This window comes from Lepus europaeus, chromosome 1 (genome assembly GCF_033115175.1).
Source record: "Lepus europaeus isolate LE1 chromosome 1, mLepTim1.pri, whole genome shotgun sequence".
NCBI lineage: Eukaryota > Metazoa > Chordata > Mammalia > Lagomorpha > Leporidae > Lepus > Lepus europaeus.
The window spans coordinates 26393927-26414357 of record NC_084827.1 but is presented as its reverse complement, the minus strand read 5'-3'; the positions used below and the strand labels follow the sequence as shown (position 1 = coordinate 26414357).

Sequence of the window (20431 nt, the reverse complement as noted above, 5' to 3'; positions counted from 1 at the left end):
TAAAGTCAGTTTTTTTCCTGCTTTGAATTCATATAAAATATTGCTGAAGTTTTACGTAAATAGTCTGCTTTCCCCCATGAACATTAGCAATAATTCTGCTAAAATCAAAGCATTTTCAGGATCCTAGTCATAATTATCTTGTAGGTGCCCTGAAATGGACAGAGCTATTCATCGATATCAAGGCATCACACTGCCAACAGCAAAGGCAACATATGGGATGGGAGGAAATATGTGCAAACTATGTATCTGATAAAAGGTAATATCTGAAATATGTAAGGAACCCAGACAACTCAATAGCAAAAGCCAAAATAACCAATTTAAAAAGGTACAAAGGAACTGAATCGAATTTTATTTTTTTATTTTTAAGATTTATTTTAAAGGCAGAGTGACATAGAGAGGACTTCCGCCTGCTGATTCACTTCTTATATGCCTGCAATAGTGAGCAGGGCTGGGCCAGGTCCAAACTAGGAGCCAGGAAATCCATCCAGGTCTTCCACCTGGGTGGCAGGGACCTAAATAGTTGGGCCATCTTCTGCTGTTTTCTCAGGAGCATTAGCAGGAAGCTGGACTGGAAGCAGAGCAGCCTGGGCTTGATCTGGTGCTCTGAAAAGCAATGCTGGCCCCTAGACTTTTTGTAAAAGAAGATACACACATAGCCAACAGATATATGAAAAGGTGCTCAACATCTGTGAGTTCCTTGCTCCTTGGTGACATGCAAATCAAAATCACATTGATATATTACTTGACATGGGTTAGGATGATGTTATCAAAAAATAAAAAAAGGCTCAAAAATACCAAGTACTGGTGAGGATGGAACTCTGGTGTACTGTTGGTGAGAATATAAATTGGTGCAGTTGCTATAGGAAACAGTATATCAGTTCTTTAAAAAATTAAAAATAGAACTGTAGGATATTGTAATCCCACTTATGAGTGTATCTCCAAAGGATGAAAATCAGAATCTCAAAAAGATATCTGCCTTCCCATGTTCATCCTGGAATAATTCTCCATAACCAAGACATGAAAGCAACCCAAATGTCCATCCATGGACAAATGGATAAAAGAAAATGCAGCATATACACATAATAAATATGTATATGTATAGCCTTCAAAAAAGGACATCCTGCCATTTGTGACATGGATGAACCTGGAGAATGTTTTGCTAAGTAAAATAAGCCACAATAAAGAAGGACAAATACTCTAGGGATGGACGTTGTGGTGCAATGGGTTAAGCTGCCATTTGTAATACACACATCCCACCTAGTAGTGTGAGCTTGAATTGTACCAACTCTACTTCTGAACCAGCCTTCTGCTACTGTGCCTGGAGAAGGCAGTTGATTGTCCCTGTACTTGGGTCCCTGCCACTCATATGGGAGACCAAATGGACTTCTTGGCTCCTGGCTTTGCCTTGGCATAGGCCTGGCTGTTGCAGCCATATGGGGGAGTGAATCAGCATATGGAAGATCTCTCTCTTTCTTTCTCTCTCTCACTTTGTTATTCTGTTTTTCAAATGAACACATAAATATTTTAAAAAGGACAAATATTTTTTGATACCAAATATATGAAAAACCTAAAATATTCAAACCCACAGAAGCAGACAGTAGAAGAGTGACTGCTAGGGGATGGAAGGAGGGAATGAGGAGCTGTTGGTCAAAGAATATACCAAGATCCAGTTACACATGATGAGTAAATTCTAGAGATCTACTGAATATCGGGTGCCTATAGTTAACAAGAATGCACCATGCAATTAAAAATTGCTTAGAGGGTAGATGAGACATTAAGTGTCTATCACAAAATAATGATAAAATAAAGAAGGTGGGAAGAAGTCTTTAGAAATGACAGGCTCATTTAAAGCATAGATTGTGGTGATGGTTTCACAGCTGTATATTTATCTCCAAGTCTTTCAAGTTGTATACATTAAATATATACAGCTTTTTGTATGTGCATCTTCCCTCAATAAAGCAGATTAAAAATCATACCATCATATTAGATACAATGGTACATGCATGCAGACACATTAATTACCTGTTTCCTTTTCTGCTGGGCCTAAAACATAAGAAAAGAGAATTTAGGAGAAAAGTAAATTCTACTCACATTGCTCACATAAAGTAGAAGGCCAACCAAACAAAGAAAAGTAGCCCAGATCCTGTTTCTAAGTTAAATTTGATTTTGTTCTTGGTCTGGTCCTGAGAATAAAACAAAATTACTTTTTTTTTCCCCCTAAATATAAAAGGAGTAAGGGGCAAGGGATACAAGGAAATCTGTTGAAGTTTTTCTTAAGCTAGGAGCAAGAGTAGTTTTGAAAGACTGCTTCCCTGACAGTCCTACCTGAATAAGTTTCTAGTATTTATTCTCTATGATACTCTCACACTGGCTAAGAGGGAGTTGACTCCAGAAACGGAGAAGGTGGGAGATATCACTGCTCACTATTTATTCGAGTGTACCATAGGTTTTCTTCCTCATACAGAATTGTTTTTATGTGTACAAATGAAAGGTTATTTACCCATATCAAGGTAGATTGTATGACTATAAAATACAGAACTAAACAGAAGTATATTGCATCTTTTCAGTGTTCTTGGACAGGTAAATGGTCAAATAGTAACATAAACACCTAAGAACAAAAGAGCTTACAGTGTGACTCTAGATAGGGCTTGTAATATTTGTATAAAACAATATTTTATTTATTCAAGAGTCTGCAAATTTTTTTATCTTTTCCAGATTTGAAAGGCTTTAATCTATTTTTATATCAGTTTTTTTAAACTGTGTTCAGAACACTTAATACTTCCAACACAAAAATCATTTGAATGAGTATTCAAAATGGAAAACCAATATGCTTAATCTTCCACTTTCCCCAAATGATCTAATGTTCATTGCTTTCACTTTAACACAACATGATATCATAATTAATGATGTTAAACTGGTAACTAAGGAGGTTCCATGTTGTTACTCTCGTGATATAATATTGGTTGCTATAGTGATGAGATGGCTTTTTTGTTAATCACTCAGGAGGTTGGTTATCACATGTTAGAAAAGCGTGCCCAGATTTCAAGAGAAAAAAGGAATAACACAACCAGTTAGAATCAATCTTTTTCATTGGCTGAATTTTGATAAAACTATTCTAATACCAAGTAACTCATAAATTTATAATTTATTAAGTAAAATCATAAATTGAAAATTACCAAAATATTTTAAAGGATGACCTTACTTTTTATTTTCAGATACGGGCACTTTACATGAACCACAAACATGTTCCCTGCCTCAATTAATGCTACATGTGTTGTATAAGCTGCTTTTAGGATACTCTGAGCAAAGAATTTGAGGCCTTTTCTATTGCTCTTAGTTATATCAAAGGACTGATGAATAAAAGCTGATTTTGTGACTGCCACAAATTCTAATCTACTTATTTCTAAACATTTTAACCATTGGTACACTTAATGAATAAAACCTGATGAAAGAGAAAAAAATGCACAGTCCTCTCAAGAGATCTAATCTTTCAAGGGCATCAATATATTCCAAGCAATTAAAACCTGCAGGAAATTCTATCAGTTTATTTCAGCACTCACAATAATCAACAAGTTTCCTCCTCCTCCGAGTGTCACTGCAGAACAGAAAATAAAATTACGTAATACTGTACTGTTACTGATCAGGAAGGAATCGACTGCTCAGAGTTTAAATGTTAGACATACTTACAGTAATGTCAAAAAATACAACCCATGAAAACACCTTTTGGTTTCTTGAAAACTCAGAATAAGAACAAAGGACAACTTAAGCACGAATCCTGGGTCTTTCATTCAAGCAGAGTCCCAGGAGGCATATTAAAGCAATGAATAGGAAAAAGCTCTTCAGTTCACCAGCTGAGATTTTAATGAGACATTTCCCTTTGCCATGGTACAGGATTGTTCAGGAAAGGAAGGGACTTTTCATAGAAAATTCAGTTAATAGGCATTGTTGGCTCTCACTGCCACTTCGGCAATTGCTCACTGCACTGACCTTCTATTTTGGCATATTCTGTGAGCCTAGTGTAATTGATCAAGGCAGCTTTCTCGAGACATTTTCTGACCACTTTCTTCACCTCTTCTGCTGGTATAGGAGTGGCAATATCTTTCATTAAAACCTACCGAGAGAGGAGAAGGGGAGAGAGAGATGGACACAAAGAAAGAAGACGGATGTTGTACAAAATAAATACTAAAAACACATTGTAGCAGTTGTCCCAGACTTGACTGTTGCAAGGAAGGGGGAAGGGGCCCAAGGTAACATGGGGGAAGTAATGAGTCGGCACTTCACAACCAGGAACGTAATCCTCTGGTCTTGGCTCCTCCTGTCTAAGCCTCATTTATGCACATCAAAACCTCCCATAGGCCAGGCCACCCTTCAGTGTGACTGTCACTTTTCCTCCAGGGACCCACAACACCATTAGAGCAGCTGTTTCAGATCAGGATTACAGTCCTTGGGAGGAGTAATAAACAAAGTTTGTCTTGCACATCCCTATTGTAAAGGCCCTAAACTTTTTGAGCAATGTATTTGTAAACCATAACAAATATTCCATTAAGGATAATTTCTGAGCTCTAAAAAATGTGATCCTATACTTTTACTAATTACACTTTACTGACTGTGGTGTACTGAAAATACCAGACCATAAGGGAGGAGAAAGCTTCCTTATCTTAGTGAAATGAGTGCTCTGGGAATATCAAATATTAAAATATACGGAAACTTTCCACAGTTTTTAAAAGTTAACTGATCATTCTCTCTTGGTCCCTAAAATGTATTTTTGAAGTTTTCCTTAAAATGTTTTTCCTAGCGGCAAGCATGGGAAAATAGTTGTATCCAGAATTCGAACTGTAATATAGTGAACACTTTTGTAAGGGCTCATAGATAACTTACTTTAAAACTTACTTAGTGACCAATTGCTCATAATAACTTAATGAAATCATTAATAATCAAACTCTATCTTTCCATATATTTAATGTATTTTTTTAGTTAGCATACATTCAAATTATGAAATATAATGCAAAATGTTCACATAGAGGAAAGTGCTTTGTTAGTATTCTAACTGTCCCATTGGTCTCTTCTCTTTGGAGAAATATTAAAGAAACACAAAAACATCTATTTCATGTCTTATTATTTCACTCTCTTTTCAGTCAGCTTCAGCACAAGGATTTTACAATCTCTAATTTATGTGACTATCAAGACATCGGTGATTCTTGACAACATTTAAAAATTTAGTTAAGGAAGATTTCCTGTTCTGAAAACAGCCAAATTTATCATTTGAAAATTTCTTCTATCAAAGATAATTATTCTTTGTACTATTCTGACATACAGTCAGAAAAGTCCTGTGGCATATACTAAAAAATATACAAGCATTAAAGATGTGCCATTATTTTACATGTGATTATTACTAAAATGTAAGTCGAAGAAAAAATTTCATTCCAAATAAAACATTGTGAAGTTATCAAGCTTCTCGCAGTGTCAAACTTTAAATAACAGAAGAAACTGTTAAAAGAAGATGTATATGTGTGCCACGGAGGTGAATCCATGATTTAAATCAGGCCTTATTTCATGTTCCCTAGGAGCTGTGCACTTAATTTGGAGTGGAGGGCGGGAACTGAACCCTGCTGCCTGGCAAAATGCAGAAAAGGGGCTGGCAAATGCAAACTGGCAGGTGTCAACCTTTGCTTCAAGCTTCCTCTCCTGTTTTTCCAAAGCATCAGGTGTTGAGAATTCACATGTAGATTTTATTTATTTTTGTGAGTTGTCAGTAATAGATGTAAAAATGAAGAAATGGCCCTTAATATGTCTTATTAAAGTCAGCAAAAGACGTGATTCGTGACTACAGCTGGAACAAAGGTTACTGTTCATTCTGCCACTGGCCAATGCAGGGCACAAGGGCATCTCAGCTATTGCTACCTCTTCTCTGCTGGGGGCAGATGGGAGGCTCTGCCATGGAAACTAGGACGCTGTGAGACTGCACTAGGTGCACACGATGGGATATAGTCCCCCTCCAAAAAATAATAAATCAAAAACTCTGATCTTTAATGATTTCATTTTAACTATGAATAGGATGAAATAAACACTTTGAAAATCCTGGGTTATGTGCAGTATTTAATAGCATAACAATTTTACAGAACAGTTACCATATTTCTATAATTTGATACATAATAATCAGGGATAAGACGGGGATATATAGAGAAAATCAGCCTATAAAGCAAATATCTCACTTTGATCATCAGTTCTAGGTTTTATTTCCTAAGTTCTTAAGTTACTGAAATAGAGATGTTATATCTGAACAGCATTTTTCCTTTTTGCTTTTAATAGAGGTGCTAATAAGCAATGTGATATCTAAAATTAATATAGCAGAAAAATGGACAAGAATAAGTGCTTGGAGTCAATAAATTAAGTCCAGGGGAAAAATCATGAGCTATAGATGATACCTAGAAATTCTTTTTAATTCTGATATGGAATGAGTTGACCACATTATTTTATCCATTAGCATGCAACTAACCTATGAACAGATTTATGTACAAATGTAAATGATGTTTCCTTTCAAACCTCAATTGCCACAAACATAGGAATAGAGTATATTCTTTTCAAAATGATTTTTCAGCATGGAATCAAAAATCTTGTTTGCAATTTATTTTGGGTGGGGGAAATGAACTTCTGTAACGTGAATTTATTTAAGGTAATGCAAATTGGAATAATTTAATAAATTCTGGGATGCACTGTGAGTAGAAAGAATGTAATAATGATAAATTCTTATAGGTATGAGGACTATGATAAGAAGTAAAAACATCATTGAAGAATTAACAAAAGACAACTGTGATATTTAAAAAGAGAGATAATTATAACCACACTTAATTAAAAAAAATCTATCCAGAAGGGGAAAAATGAAGTGGGAAAATTGGCTATACCAAAAAGATGCCATCATGCCAGGATAAAACAGGGTGGGAAAGGGTGGGAAAGGCTTCACGGAGGAAGAAGCAGGTACAGGGAGAGTTTAAATGTAAGAAGAACAGAGAGGAAGTCATGCAATGTGATGGACTTAATAAAGAGCACAGCCTCACGGGACGGGACTGCCTGCCTAGTTTAGGCACTAAAACACACAGCAACTGAGAACAAACAGCATTTATAAAGGAAGGTTCAAACATACCCTTTCAAGTAATGAAAGTGTAGCTTTTAGAGCACCTTCTGGTCGTCCAAAGGGAAAACAGTATCTTTAAAAACAAAGCAAAAAAAAAAAAAAGAAACAAAAGTCAAATATTTAATACCAAGACTACTAAGTAACAACCATTTACATTACTTGGCATATTGCAGAATGATGATAAGGGGTCAACATAGCATCTACTCATTCAGGGAAATTTTAACAGATGAAGTACACGAAGCCCTGTGATTTCCACACCTTTAAATAGTGAAGGTGTAAACTGTGATGGAAAAGTTTCTAAAGATTGGATGATGCATGAACTGAAGAGGGGGGGGGGGAAAGAACCTCAAGGGTCATGAGTGAAGATAGAATGAAAATGCATCTTCTCATAATTTCTCATTTCATCTTTGTTCTCAGGCTCTCTGAGAAAATGAAATGACTTCTCCCATTTCTTCCTATAGTCATGTATGGAAAGGGAGGCCAAAGGCAGTACTTGCAGGACAAACATGGATTCACTCTCTACTGACAGCTGCCTGTGTGGGCTAATGTCTAACTCTGCAAGCTCCCCACACTGCATGCATCAACCCTCTGCAGTTCTTCCATCAGCAATCCTTTGTCCCAAGAGTTTCATTCCCATATATTCACACTGCAGACCAATAGGAGAGCAGAGTATGGGATATTCTGAAATAACTGTCAGAAGACGCTGAGGAGCTCCTGGGAAGTTAGTTCACATGGTGGTAACAGGTGTGTTGATCCTTACAATGGGCTCTCTCTTCAGGTCAATTTCCGTTGAAGGAGTACTGAACAAGGAGCCATTTCTTCCTGTTAGAACTCAGTTCAGCAAAGCGCACGCTTCCAGGATTGTAGCTCCCTCTTCAAGATCACCTGCTACAGGCTGCTGGGCTGTACCTAGGCTGCCACCTTTCTGCCAACTAAAAGCTTGGGAAGAAGTTTACCCTTTTCCATTTCTTCTCTATTATTCAAGGATAATTAATCACAAAATAATTCCTCCCTCACAGTGTAATCTGAGCAGGTTTTCCCTAAAAAGAACGTAAGTTTTAAGTTTGTTTTCTGGCCTTTCTTCCTTTTAAAACAGTTAGTTGAATTTTTATTACAGCTGAGCTTCAGTTTTGTGAAATTTTTATTAGTCTGTAATAAATACACATAAATGTTATACATACGTGATCAAACTTTTCTCCTGAATACTACATTTGTCACTTTATTTATTGTCAAAAATTCCCTTGCTGAATCTCGTGCCTCTATGCACTCCATTACCGCTCACCCTCCTTGACACAGAAAAAGCCACAGCCAACTTATTTTGATAGAGGTTTTCCTGTGCAGTGGTGCTTTTTAGAGCATTAGCAAATTAGCAAAGTAGCTTTAATCATTTTGGCTACTATAAACCTTAATCCACATTTAAATAAAGCACAAATTGGGTTCTTGTAGTCCCCTCCCCCTGCTTAATCTTTTCAGTGTATTTGCATAATCCACCCATTGTCTTTCCTATTGTTTATTTCCATTAACCTGTGGGTGACACACTTTATGAATGGAATGTTACTGATCCCCAGATTACATTTAGCATCTCAGGGCTCTGAGGTCCCACTGGGCATGTTCAGAATTAGCATTTGCTGCCCATGATGTGTAAGTAATTCAACACATTTACAGAGTCCAAGTAATCCTGAATCAATAAAGTACAGAAAATAACGACACCAAGGCTTAATTAATCTTTACAAAACACGTTTTCAAAGAAGGGGATCATTTTGTAATGTCTTTCAGGATAAATATCTTGGGTTTTTCCACTCTGACAGTTCTTTAACAGCAAAGTGGAAAACACTCAATTATCAAATAAAATTCACCCAAATTTAATACCTAATCTGAATAGGTTGACATTAACCTTAATTCTACTCTGGTAAATTAATTTTACAGATAAGTGAACTTGCATAGAATTGTCCTATCATTAAACCATTTTTCTTACCCATTTTAAAATACAGTATTTTTTTAGTCTTAAGTTATATATGCCCATAATCTGAAGAGTAAACTTATAATAAAAGGCTTTATATGAAAAATAGAAGTCCTTTATGTCATTTCTAACCTATCCCAAGTAGTTTCTGCTTTCTGGGAAAAAAATGTTGCCAAATTTTAGTTGATGATTCATTTGGTACTTAAACTTCATATCCCTAAACTGCACACAAATATCATCTTGATTTTTCATTTTGGTATTATCCCATTAATTTTCTATTATGAAAGAGAAACAGTTAGCTTTTATTTTGCTTTTGAAACAGCATTATTTAGGGGCAGGCATTTGGCTAAGCAGTTAAGCCATCTCTTAGGATGCTAAGTCAGGATGCCTGGCTTGAGCCCTCACTTCTCCCCTTCTGATCCAGCTCCCTGCTAATGTGCATCCTGGGGGGCAGCAAATGATGGCTCAAGTACTCAGGTACTTGCCAACCCACTTGGGAGACCCTAATTGAGTTCTGGGCTACTGACTTCCATCTGGCCTAGTCCTGGATATATGGGAAGTTGGGGTGTGAATCAGCAAATCATCATTTGGAAGACTTCTCTCTCTGAGCCTTTCAAATAGATGAACATAAATAAGTAATTTAAAAAATTCTTTTAAAGAATTGTGACATACAATTAAGTGTATGTACTTGGCTATAAAATTTGGTTAAGTTTTGACACTTGGAAAATATTATCACAATCAAGGTAATTATGTTCCCTAAATGCTTCCTCCCCAGAACATGCAACACTGATTCAACATTTGTCATATGGGTTAGTCTATATTTCTAGTATTTTATAAAAGAGGAAACATACAGGATGTACTTTCTGGGTCTGCCTTCTCTCACTTAGAATAAATCCTTCTATATTTATCCATGTACCAACAGTTCATTCCTTTTTTATTGCTGGGTAGTGTTCTAATACACAGAATACATAACATACACAACTTACCCATTATTTGTTAATAGTCATTTGGCTTTTTTGATAGTTTGCTGTTATGAATATTGCTGGTATGGAATTCAAATAGAAGTCTTTGTGAGGACACATGCTTTCAATTATCCTAGGAGTAGAATGGCTGGTTATGTAGCAGGTGTTTAAAGATATTTACATTCCTAAGAATCTGCCAATTACCATTTTCCAAAGTGAAGTGTGCTATTTTACATTCTTTTCTTTTTTTAAAGACTTTATTTATTTATTTGAGAGGTAGAATTACAGACAGTGAGAGGTAGAGACAGAGAGAGAGGTCTTCCTTCCGATGGTTCACTCCTAGATGGCTGCAAAGGCTGGAGCTGCACCGATCCGAAGCCAGGAGCCAGGAGCCTCTACCTGGACTACCACATGGGTGCAGGGGCCATCTTCTACTGTTTCCCAGGCCATAGCAGATAGCTGGATTGGAAGAGGGGCAGCCGGGACTAGAATTGGTGCTCATATGGGATGCCGGCGCTGCAGGCAGAGGATTAACTTACTGCGCCATAGCACCAGCCCCAACCATTTTACATTCTCATAAACAGTGTAGGAGAGTCAGTTTCTCCACAATCATGACAACACTTATTGTTTTTTTTTTTTTTTTTTTTTGAACAGGCAGAGTGGACAGTGAGAGAGACAGAGAGAAAGGTCTTCCTTTGCCGTTGGTTCACCCTCCAATGGCCGCTGCGGCCAGCGCATCTTGCTGATCCGAAGCCAGGAGCCAGGTGCTTCTCCTGGTCTCCCATGCGGGTGCAGGGCCCAAGGACTTGGGCTATCCTCCACTGCCTTCCCAGGCCATAGCAGAGAGCTGGCCTGGAAGAGGGGCAACCGGGATAGAATCCGGTGCCCCGACCGGGACTAGAACCTGATGTGCCGGCGCCGCAAGGCGGAGGATTAGCCTGTTAAGCCACGGCGCCGGCCATGACAACACTTATTATGTACAGGTTTTTGTTTGTTTGTTTGTTTTGTTCTGAATTTCAGGAATATTGACAGGTGTGTAGTGGTACCTAAATGTGATTTTAAACTGCATTTCTCTATTGAGTTAACAATGCTGAACAACATTTTATGTGCCTTTTTGACACCATCTCTTTAACACACCTTTGCTAAATATGTTAAAATAACTTTACAATTGGGTTGATAAATTTCTTATAATTTTGTCAGTTCATATATTGAATAAAAATTTTTTGTGGGCTTTATATCATATAAATATTTTCATCCATTCATTCTCTTAACAACTTTGGAAAATATCAAAAGTTCTTAATTCTGGTGAAATTCATAATAATTTTTCTATTTTACCTCCTCTGTAAATGTTATTTTGGCTTTGGTAAATTATTTGCATTTATACATACCTGTAAAATCAGGTTAATTTTGACAAAATCGTGTTGGGATTTTCCCCTATATCCTGTCAAGTACTTTTCTGCCAGATTTTGCTTTTTATTTTCTTTACCAGCCACACTTTTTTAGTGTATGATTTTAGGCTGCTTTATGAAAGACTGACTTCTTAAGAATACTGAGTCTTTTCACTGATGAACACAGTCCATCTCTCCCTTTATTTACATTTCTTAAAGTTTTCTCAGCAATACTTTACACTTTACAGTGTACAGGTTTTGTCCTTTTATAATCAGATTTATCCTTAAGTATTTCCACATTATTGCTATTGTAAATGATGGCTTCTAAATTTGTGTTTGTGTTTTTCACTAGACAATGAACAAGGGCTAAAAACAACAATCATATCACAAATGTCTGTTTTATTCTCACACTTATTTTGTATTCTATATTCACTACTACATATCAGAGAAAACATGACATTTGTCTTAACTGGGAGTGGCTTATTTCACTAAGCATAATGGTTTCTAGTTGTATTCATTTTGTTGCAAAAGACAGTATTTATTCCTTTTTATGGCTCAGTAGTATTACATAGTGTATATTTACCACATTTTCTTCATCTAGTCATTAGTTGATGAACATCTGGATGGATTCCATATCTTTGCTACTGTGAATTGAGCTGCTATAAACATGGGGAGTGGGAATGTAAACTAGTAAACCATCATGGAAAACACTGTGGATATTCCTCAGACATCTGGACACTGATTTACCATATGACCCCGCCACTCTACTCCTGGGAATGTACCCAAATGGAATGAAATCAGCATATGAAAGAGCTATTTGATCAGCTTTTCTTGACTGATCATATTGTACTGTATGCCTGAAAACTTCTGACTAGGTTCTAGACATTGTAAATGTCACCTTATTGGTGGCTGGATATTTTTGTATTCATTTAACTATAACTGACCTCTGTTCAAGAACATACTTAAATTACTGAGAAACAATTTTATCTGTTTGAGTCTGGTTTACTGATCACTTGTTTACCTGATCACCTCCTCATGATTCTACCTCCCTACACTGGGGGTTAGGGTTTCACATAAGAGATTTGATAGGGAAAAACTCAAACATTCAGTCTGCTACCGCGGACTGCATTTATGTCACTTCTTTTGGCCTCTTAACATTTGGTGTCTTTGAGTGTAGCTGTTTGGCCTACTGGTTAAGATGCTCATATCATTTCAGAGTGCCTGTGTTCAATTCCCAGCTTCTGGCTCTGGCAGTGTTTACTCCAGGGCTAACGTTTCCCATTGCTCAGGCAAAACTCTGTCCAATGCCTGTGAAATAGAAAGATTTTCACCTTGGGCAACAGAGGATTATTCCTGACTCTGGGGTTGTTAGCAATGGGGATTCCTGCCTAGAATGCTTCCAAATGACTTGACAATCCTTGGATAATTTCTTGCATACACATAATGATCAACACTTAGCTGGAGATGCAGGGGGAACTTTGTAAGTGCAAGTATTTTCCTTCTTTAGAACTCAGCCCTGAAAATTCTGGCTGATTGGCCTGCCTTGATTCACAGCTCTGTCTCTTCAAGTCAGGGGGTCCTCTGGTTACACTTAGGTTCCTCCTCCCAGAGCTATGGTCTAGAAACACTCCTGGCAGTGGGAAGGGGTAGCCATAGGGCTTACTTCATTTGTAGTTTCTCTCTCAGAATTCACTGGTAGTCATCTCCTTATGTCTAATGTCTTAAAAAACATTTTTCTCATATTTTCATCTGTTTTTTCATTATTTCAATAACCACTAGTACCTGTTACTCCACCTTGGACAAAAGCAACTTTTAAAAAAATTCATGACTACTTTCCTCCATAGTGAACATAATTCTGTCCCTTCAATCCTCTTAACATGATTTTTTGAGATGTATATATATATATGTGTGTGTGTATATATATACTCACATATATATATTTACAGTATCTTCATTATATTGATCATGCAAATGTCCTAGACAGCTGGAAAAAAGTGTTTTTTTTTTCTTTTGACAGGCAGAGTAGACCGTGAGAGAGAGAGACACAGAGAAAGGTCTTCCTTTTTCCATTGGTGCACCCCCCAATGGCTGCTGCAGCCAGCACGCTGAGGCGGGCACACCACACTGATCTGAAACCAGGAGCCAGGTGCCTCTCCTGGTCTCCCTTGTGGGTGCAGGGCCCAAGGACTTGGGCCATCCTCCACTGTACTCCTGGGCCACAGCAGAGAGCTGGACTGGAAGAGGAGCCGGGGTGCCGACGCAGTACTGGCCTGGAAAAAAGTTTTTAAATGATGCCTTTCTATGCCCTACTCAATATTTTGTTTACAGCTAATACTTATATTTGTCTTTCATACAGAATTTTTTAAAGTGTTTTATTCATTTTCTTAAATTTGAAAAGCACAGAGACAGAGACCTTCCCTCTACTGTTTAACCCTGCAGTGTCCACAACAGGCAGTACTGGACAAGATTGATGCCAGGAGCCCAGAAGTCAATCTGGGTGTTCAACACAGGCAACAGATACCCAAGTACCTCATTCTTCATCTGTTGTCTTTCAGGGTGCACCTTAGCAGGAAAGTGAGTCAGAATCAGAGTAGTTGGGACCCAAACCAAGCAATCCAGTAGAGAATTGGGCATGCTAAGCAGTTACTTAACTGCTGTGCCAGATGCCTGCCCCCTCTTTTAAAATGTTTATTTGAAAATATTTATTTGAAAGGTTTGAAAGGCAGAGAGAAGAGAGAGAGAGAGAGAGAAATAAACACACACACACACACACGTACAGACCAAGAGAGCAAGCTAGCTCCTATCTGCTGGTTCACTTCCAAACTACCTATGACAGCTAGGCTGCACCAGGCTGAAGCTGGGAATTGAATCCAGGTCTACTGTGTGGATGGAATGGACTCAAAGTATTTGAGCCATCAGCTGATGCCTCCCAGTGTGTGCAATAGTAGGAAGATGAAATCAGAAGCCCAGCCAGGACCTGAACCCAGGCATTCTGACTGGGCATCTTCACTGTTAGCAAAATGCCTGTTCCTGATGCTTATCTTTGGTTTAATCTCATCTTTGTATATACTTCCTCTGATGCATTCCAAACTCCAATAAAATCTAATTAAAACAACCCCAGACCCTGCTCCAGGTGGAAAATCCCTTATTAACACATTAAAATATGGTTTATCAACATAATCTAGTTGAATAGGTTTCTCATCTGCTCCAGTCAGAACTGGCTGCTCTGTAAGCTCAGCTGCCCCTTTGCAAGTCTCCAACGATCCTCACTATGCTGATTATTCCCTATAGCCTAAGTATACCTTTTAATTTATTTTTCTGGGTACTCAACAGGTATTTTAAATCTAAAAACTTCAGACTTTGGAATTTTTTTAGAATAAATTAATTATAATTCTCCTACCTTCAGCTTTGTTTCTGAAGTTCCTATAATTTATGATAATGATACTCCTCAGCAGATACTCACTTTTTCTTATTTTTGTGCTCCTATGTTCTGCCCTGCTCTGTTTAAGGAAGATTTAGTTAACTTTATCTTTCAATAGTGTGTTTTGTATGTTGTATGTGTGGCATTTTCATACAGTTTCTAAGAGTTCTTATTTGCTGTCTGAGATTTTTCATTTTTAATCTTGTTTTTATTTTATGGATGCTCCATCTCTTCAAATCTCTCCAAGAATATCAGTAACAGATCTTCTCCCCATATAATCTGTGCTTTTTTCCAAGTTTCTTTTTTTTTTATATTTATTTGTATTGGACTCTGTCTTCCATACTGAAATACTTTACTCTGATATTGATGGTCTATGTTGTTTGATGATTCTCAGAAATATGATCCCACGAAACTGAGTGGAAATTCTGTACATGTAGGAGGTTCTTGTGGATTGTTGCTGATGCAGACTGGGAATCAGGCGGGGCTGCTGAAGAGGAAGTCTTTGTGATCCATAGCTTTAGGGCTGGCCAGAGACCCGGGGGAAGACACTTGCAATACGCTTGGAAGCTAGAAGCCTGCCTGCCTGCCTGCCAGCATTTTCAGAGTGGAGTGTGTGAGCTGGGAGACGTCTGTGACTCCATCTTCTGAATTAACATTTTCCTAATCTCCTGTTTTTACTTTCAGCTGTACTTGATGTTTCTCCTCTCTTCCACTGTAATCTGGGTACCACATTGTTTGCCCTCTTCAGGGAATAATTCTACAGTCTTCTGGGCAGGGTAGGGGATGAGCACCTGGATGCTCAGTGGGAAAAGATCTCTGTGGAACTAAGTGCTTCTTGAGAGTGGATTTACAAAAGGTCCTTTTCTCTTGTTTTTCTAAAGGGACTTGATATAATGCAATTCCTAAATATTTTGGCAGTTGTAAATCAGATGGTTTCTATGACTTCATATCACCAGTTTCCACTTCGTCTCCCTGCAACCATATCTTAATCAGATAACAATTATCTACCTGAGTTTTTCAAATTTCTTCCTTTAACTTTTTTTCTTTCTTATTCATGTTGTCTTGTGCCTTCTTGATAGGAACACTGAGCCAGATATGTTTTTAACCATTAAGTTCTTTGGATTAACTATAATCAAGGGATAAGAAATGTTATCAAGATTCTTATATTTCATTCTGAAAATGCATCTTTGTATTGATAGCTCATTTCTTGAGTAAGAAGCTGTGTTGGTGCTGTGGCCTGTGTTTTCATAGAATGTGAAAAAGGCAATGCATCTCATAACTATGTTATAAGCAATGTGAAGAGTAGAGAGAGTAAATGATAAAAGCCTGAGAAAACGCGGTCAAACACCTCCACCGTGGAGCTGGGACTCGAGAGTCTCCTTTTCAGGTGATACAGAGAAGGAGCAACAGCCACTGGAACTGAGCAGCAGCCTGTGCAGGGATGAGAAATGCAATGGGCAAACAGCAGGTTCAGTGGAGCAGATACAAGGGGGAATGACGAGCCAAAAAGAGGACTGAAAATGAGGCTGAGAAACTGTCTACAGGTTGCAGAAAGTGTATTATACTGTGCACGCCATGGATAGCAGGGGGTGGGAAGGCATTGATAATTCTTGAGTAGCAGAAGAAAAATAAAAACAACTGTAGGGGAATGAAAGATCAAAGTAGAAAAATTAACACTTGTATAAATGAGTAAAATACATACCTGAAATGGCTTATCTGATTTTCTAAAAGGGAGGAGAGCCTCTCTTTTATTTCTTCAAACCTTTCTTTTTCTTCCATTGAAACAGTTCCAATTCCATCAGGCCTGAAAAAAATCCAAAATTCATAATTTATTTTCATATATTTCATACATGTATACATATATGTATCTATATCTTTCTAAAAATCCAGACTATGCATATTAGTTGTGTTTACAGTGGAAATTTATTGGAGCTACGAATGGCTTTACATTTTGATCTGGAATGAATGGAATGGAGTCATTCTCTTTTAGACAGTCTTCAAGGTAAATAATTACAATAAATATTTTCCAGGTCCATATGAAACAATGAGTAGTCCTTGAGACTGGCAGAGGAAAGTGTTTTATAGTGATACCAAACACTTAAGCAAGTAAATGAATATCTCCTGAACAGAGAAATTACAAAAAAGAAGCATACTGAATAGAAGCGCAAATGTCTTAACTACTTCTCTTCCAGATAAAACCTATTATGAAATTGGAGAGTTAATTTTAATTGCTATAGGAAGCAGAGATTTTGGCTACAGATAGAGGTTTCCAGTTCTATTTTTATTTGTTTAAGCATGTGTGCAAATGAAAACAATTATTAGAATAAAAATATACAGAGAAAAAGACTAGCTGGGGCCGGTGCCACGGCTCAATAGGCTAATCCTCTGCCTGCGGCATTGGCACACCGGATACTAGTCCCGGTCAGGGCACTGGATTCTGTCCTGGTCGCTCCTCTTCCTGTCCAGCTCTCTGCTGTGGCCCAGGAGTGCAGTGGAGGATGGCCCAAGTGCTTGGGCCCTGCACCCAAGGGAGACCAGGAGAAGCACCTGGCTCCTGGCTTCGGATCAGTGCGATGCGCCGGCCACAGCACGCCGGCTGCGGCGGCCATTGGAGGGTGAACCAACGGCAAAGGAAGACCTTTCTCTCTGTCTCTCTCTCTTTCTGTGTCCACTCTGCCTGTCAAAAGATTAAAAAAAAAAGTAAAATAATAAAAATTTGAAAAAAAAAAGAGACTAGCTGGGTTTCTTTTCAGGATTTTGTGTTTAAATGTCAATGAGAGCTTTAATATTTTAAAAAGTAGCTGTGGAGACTGGAAGGAAATCTTTTACAGAGATGAGCATTCAATACATAAAATACATCTAACAGCAAGGACTTAGAACTTACTTGGTTTCAATTTAAGTCTCTGGTTGTATAGTAATCATCTAAAATTTTGAACAAAAATTTTAACTTTTGTCTCTATTGACACAGAGGAAAAAATTATTAATCTTATATTCATTTCAAAGCCTATTTATGTATTTCAACCACTACATGAGTCGAATGCACTAGCTAGTTATTTAGCATTAATCACTTTTTTCCTTTTTCATATTTTTATTAATATAAAGAGGACAGATTTTGTGTATTTCATGAGTATGTTTCACCTGTTTCCTTATAAGCTTATATTTCTAAAGATTAGAATTTCAAACACTTATGAATGAATTTATCATTTCAATATACTAATTTTAATTTTTATCTATAACACTGGCAGAAATAAGGATTACTAAAAATAAAGAAAAATGACTACTTGAAGTAACTTTTCTAGTATGGTTTTTATTTGATGTTCCCACTAATTTTTTAATATATACAAACATACGTGGAAGTCTGTATCACGCATATATGTTTTATGCTTGTTAACTAGTCAATTAGGATAAAAGCAATTAATTTTAAGTTCTACCTACTTCATGCTGACATATGATCTTTTATTAATATCAAAGCATCATTTAAGTATGAGCATTTTATTCTAATACAGGGTAAGTGATTTATTTTAGAAACTAACATGTTGTTGAAATTTCTGCTTTGAAAATATTAAATATTGCTTACAGTTACATTTTATTCTCAAATAGGGACATATTAATTATTCAATGTCATATTTAGAATAATACATCAGTGTCACCTATTCTGCCAGAATGTGTTTTGAATGTTAACAACAGTGAAACAAGCTGCAAAATATTGATCTTTGGGAAGGTAGAAAAGCACAATGTAAGAATTATAAAGCAGTGAACTACAAGCATGAGTTAATTCCAATGTTTTATATCGATTTAATAACAGTTTTCATGTTACTTCACAATCAATTCTCATTGAACAAATGCTAGCACAAAATCTAGATTGTAACTTATAAATAATCACTGACCAAGATCAGAAAAGTTCAACTAGAGAAGTTCATGTAAATCATTAATTTGGGGATTCAGTCATTCAGATTAAAAGTATATCTGGCCAGCAACGCGGCTCACTAGACTAATCCTCCCTGTGGTGCTGGCACACTGGGTTCTAGTCCCGGTCAGGGCACCGGATTCTGTCCTGGTTGCTCCTCTTCCAGGCCAGCTCTCTGCTGTGGCCCGGGAGTGCAGTGGAGGATGGCCCAAGTGCTTGGGCCCTGCACCCGCATGGGAGACCAGGAGAAGCGCCTGGCTCATGGCTTCGGATCAGTGCGGTGCGCCGGCCACAGCACACTGGCCGCCATTGGAGGGTGAACCAATGATAAAGAAAGACCTTTCTCTCTGTCTCTCTCTCTCTCACTGTCCACTCTGCCTGTCAAAAAAAAAAAAAAAAAAAAAGCATATCTAAAATGTATTATTATCTAGGCAAGAATAAAAACTCCTACCATAAGTCTATGAGTGGTTATTACATTTAAAATAGCTATGCAAATGATGAGAGAGGAAAGAATTTACCTTTATTACTCTGATAACTGACATGATCCTTTGGCTTAGCTCTTTGTCAGATGTTATATGTTGAGATTTGAGTGGGTTTTCCTGTTTGGTTCAACTGTCAAATGAGATCGTAGTCTGTAGTGACAGAGTCAGCTGTTCTGGCATATTAAACATCAGTGCAGCCAGGGGTCCAGTGATGAAAAGAGGGAAAGTTAAGTCAGAGAAAGCTTACCTGTGTCAACCTTCACTAAGACAGTGGCCATTATATATAGTGAAGGGCTTGTGTTTTACTGAGCTTATTACTAAATTATGTTAAATGTAACATTCTGCAATTTGGACTTGCCTTTATCACATCTCCTTAACTCAGAGTATTGTACAAATATATTTGTGTGAGTGCTGAATATTAGGTACAGGAAGCAGGTTTTGTAACTAAATTGTTGAGAAGGAATAGCATGTTTGCTGTGGTTAAGCCTGAAGCAACAGTTCCTTCTACAATAATTTTTCTAAGTACAAATACTTCATGTATTGTCGACGTCTTATCACTGCCATTATTAAAAGCAACACAGAAATGATCAATTACAGAGTTTTAAACATGTGCCTGGCACTGTGCTAGCTCTTTTGTATATAGAGTAACACAGAATACACCCAGCAACCATATCTCAACTTTCCAAAAGGGAAAGCTGCTGAAGTTCAGCGAGGTCAGGTTACTTCCTTAAGGTCACAGCTGGAAAGTGCAGGAGGCTGGACTTGAACCTAGGTCTCTTTCCTAACAAAGCCAGGGCCCATGGTGCCTATGCCATACTCTTTTTCCCCTATGTTTTCTTAGAAAATAACGAAGACCAATTCTAAACAAACAAGCCTATTAAACCATGAAAGATACACCTGAGAAGCAAAGACAATGAAAGTATTTTAAATATTGATGTTTACATTAGACGTTTTGTATGCATGGGTGCTTCAAAAAGCATGGAAAAGTAAAATTGGGATAAGCTTATTTTGGTGAAAAATATTGAAATTCATACATACTTTTTCATTATATGCATTTTCTTTTTTTTAATTTTTATTTATTTATTTATTTATTTATTTTTATTTTTGACAGGCAGAGTGGACAGTGAGAGAGAGACAGAGAGAAAGGTCTTCCTTTTGCTGTTGGTTCACCCTCCAATG

The 20431-nt window shown here is 37.4% G+C and overlaps 1 protein-coding gene across 5 annotated transcripts in view; it reads right to left on the bottom strand.

Moving 5' to 3' along the window:
- The window catches only part of CADPS2 (calcium dependent secretion activator 2), a 628355-nt gene that overhangs the window by 131643 nt on the left and 476281 nt on the right, over positions 1-20431 (bottom strand). For 3 of the 5 annotated variants that reach the window (XM_062206262.1, XM_062205893.1, XM_062205984.1), the window contains exons 14-17: positions 16566-16667; positions 7142-7205; positions 3988-4111; positions 2023-2043 (exon numbers count right to left, since the gene is read on the bottom strand). In XM_062206262.1, coding sequence (XP_062062246.1) covers positions 2023-2043; positions 3988-4111; positions 7142-7205; positions 16566-16667 — 311 coding nt within the window. The remainder of the gene's footprint in view (positions 1-2022; positions 2044-3987; positions 4112-7141; positions 7206-16565; positions 16668-20431) is intronic. The other 2 variants (XM_062206081.1, XM_062206170.1) reach the window with 1 other exon arrangement.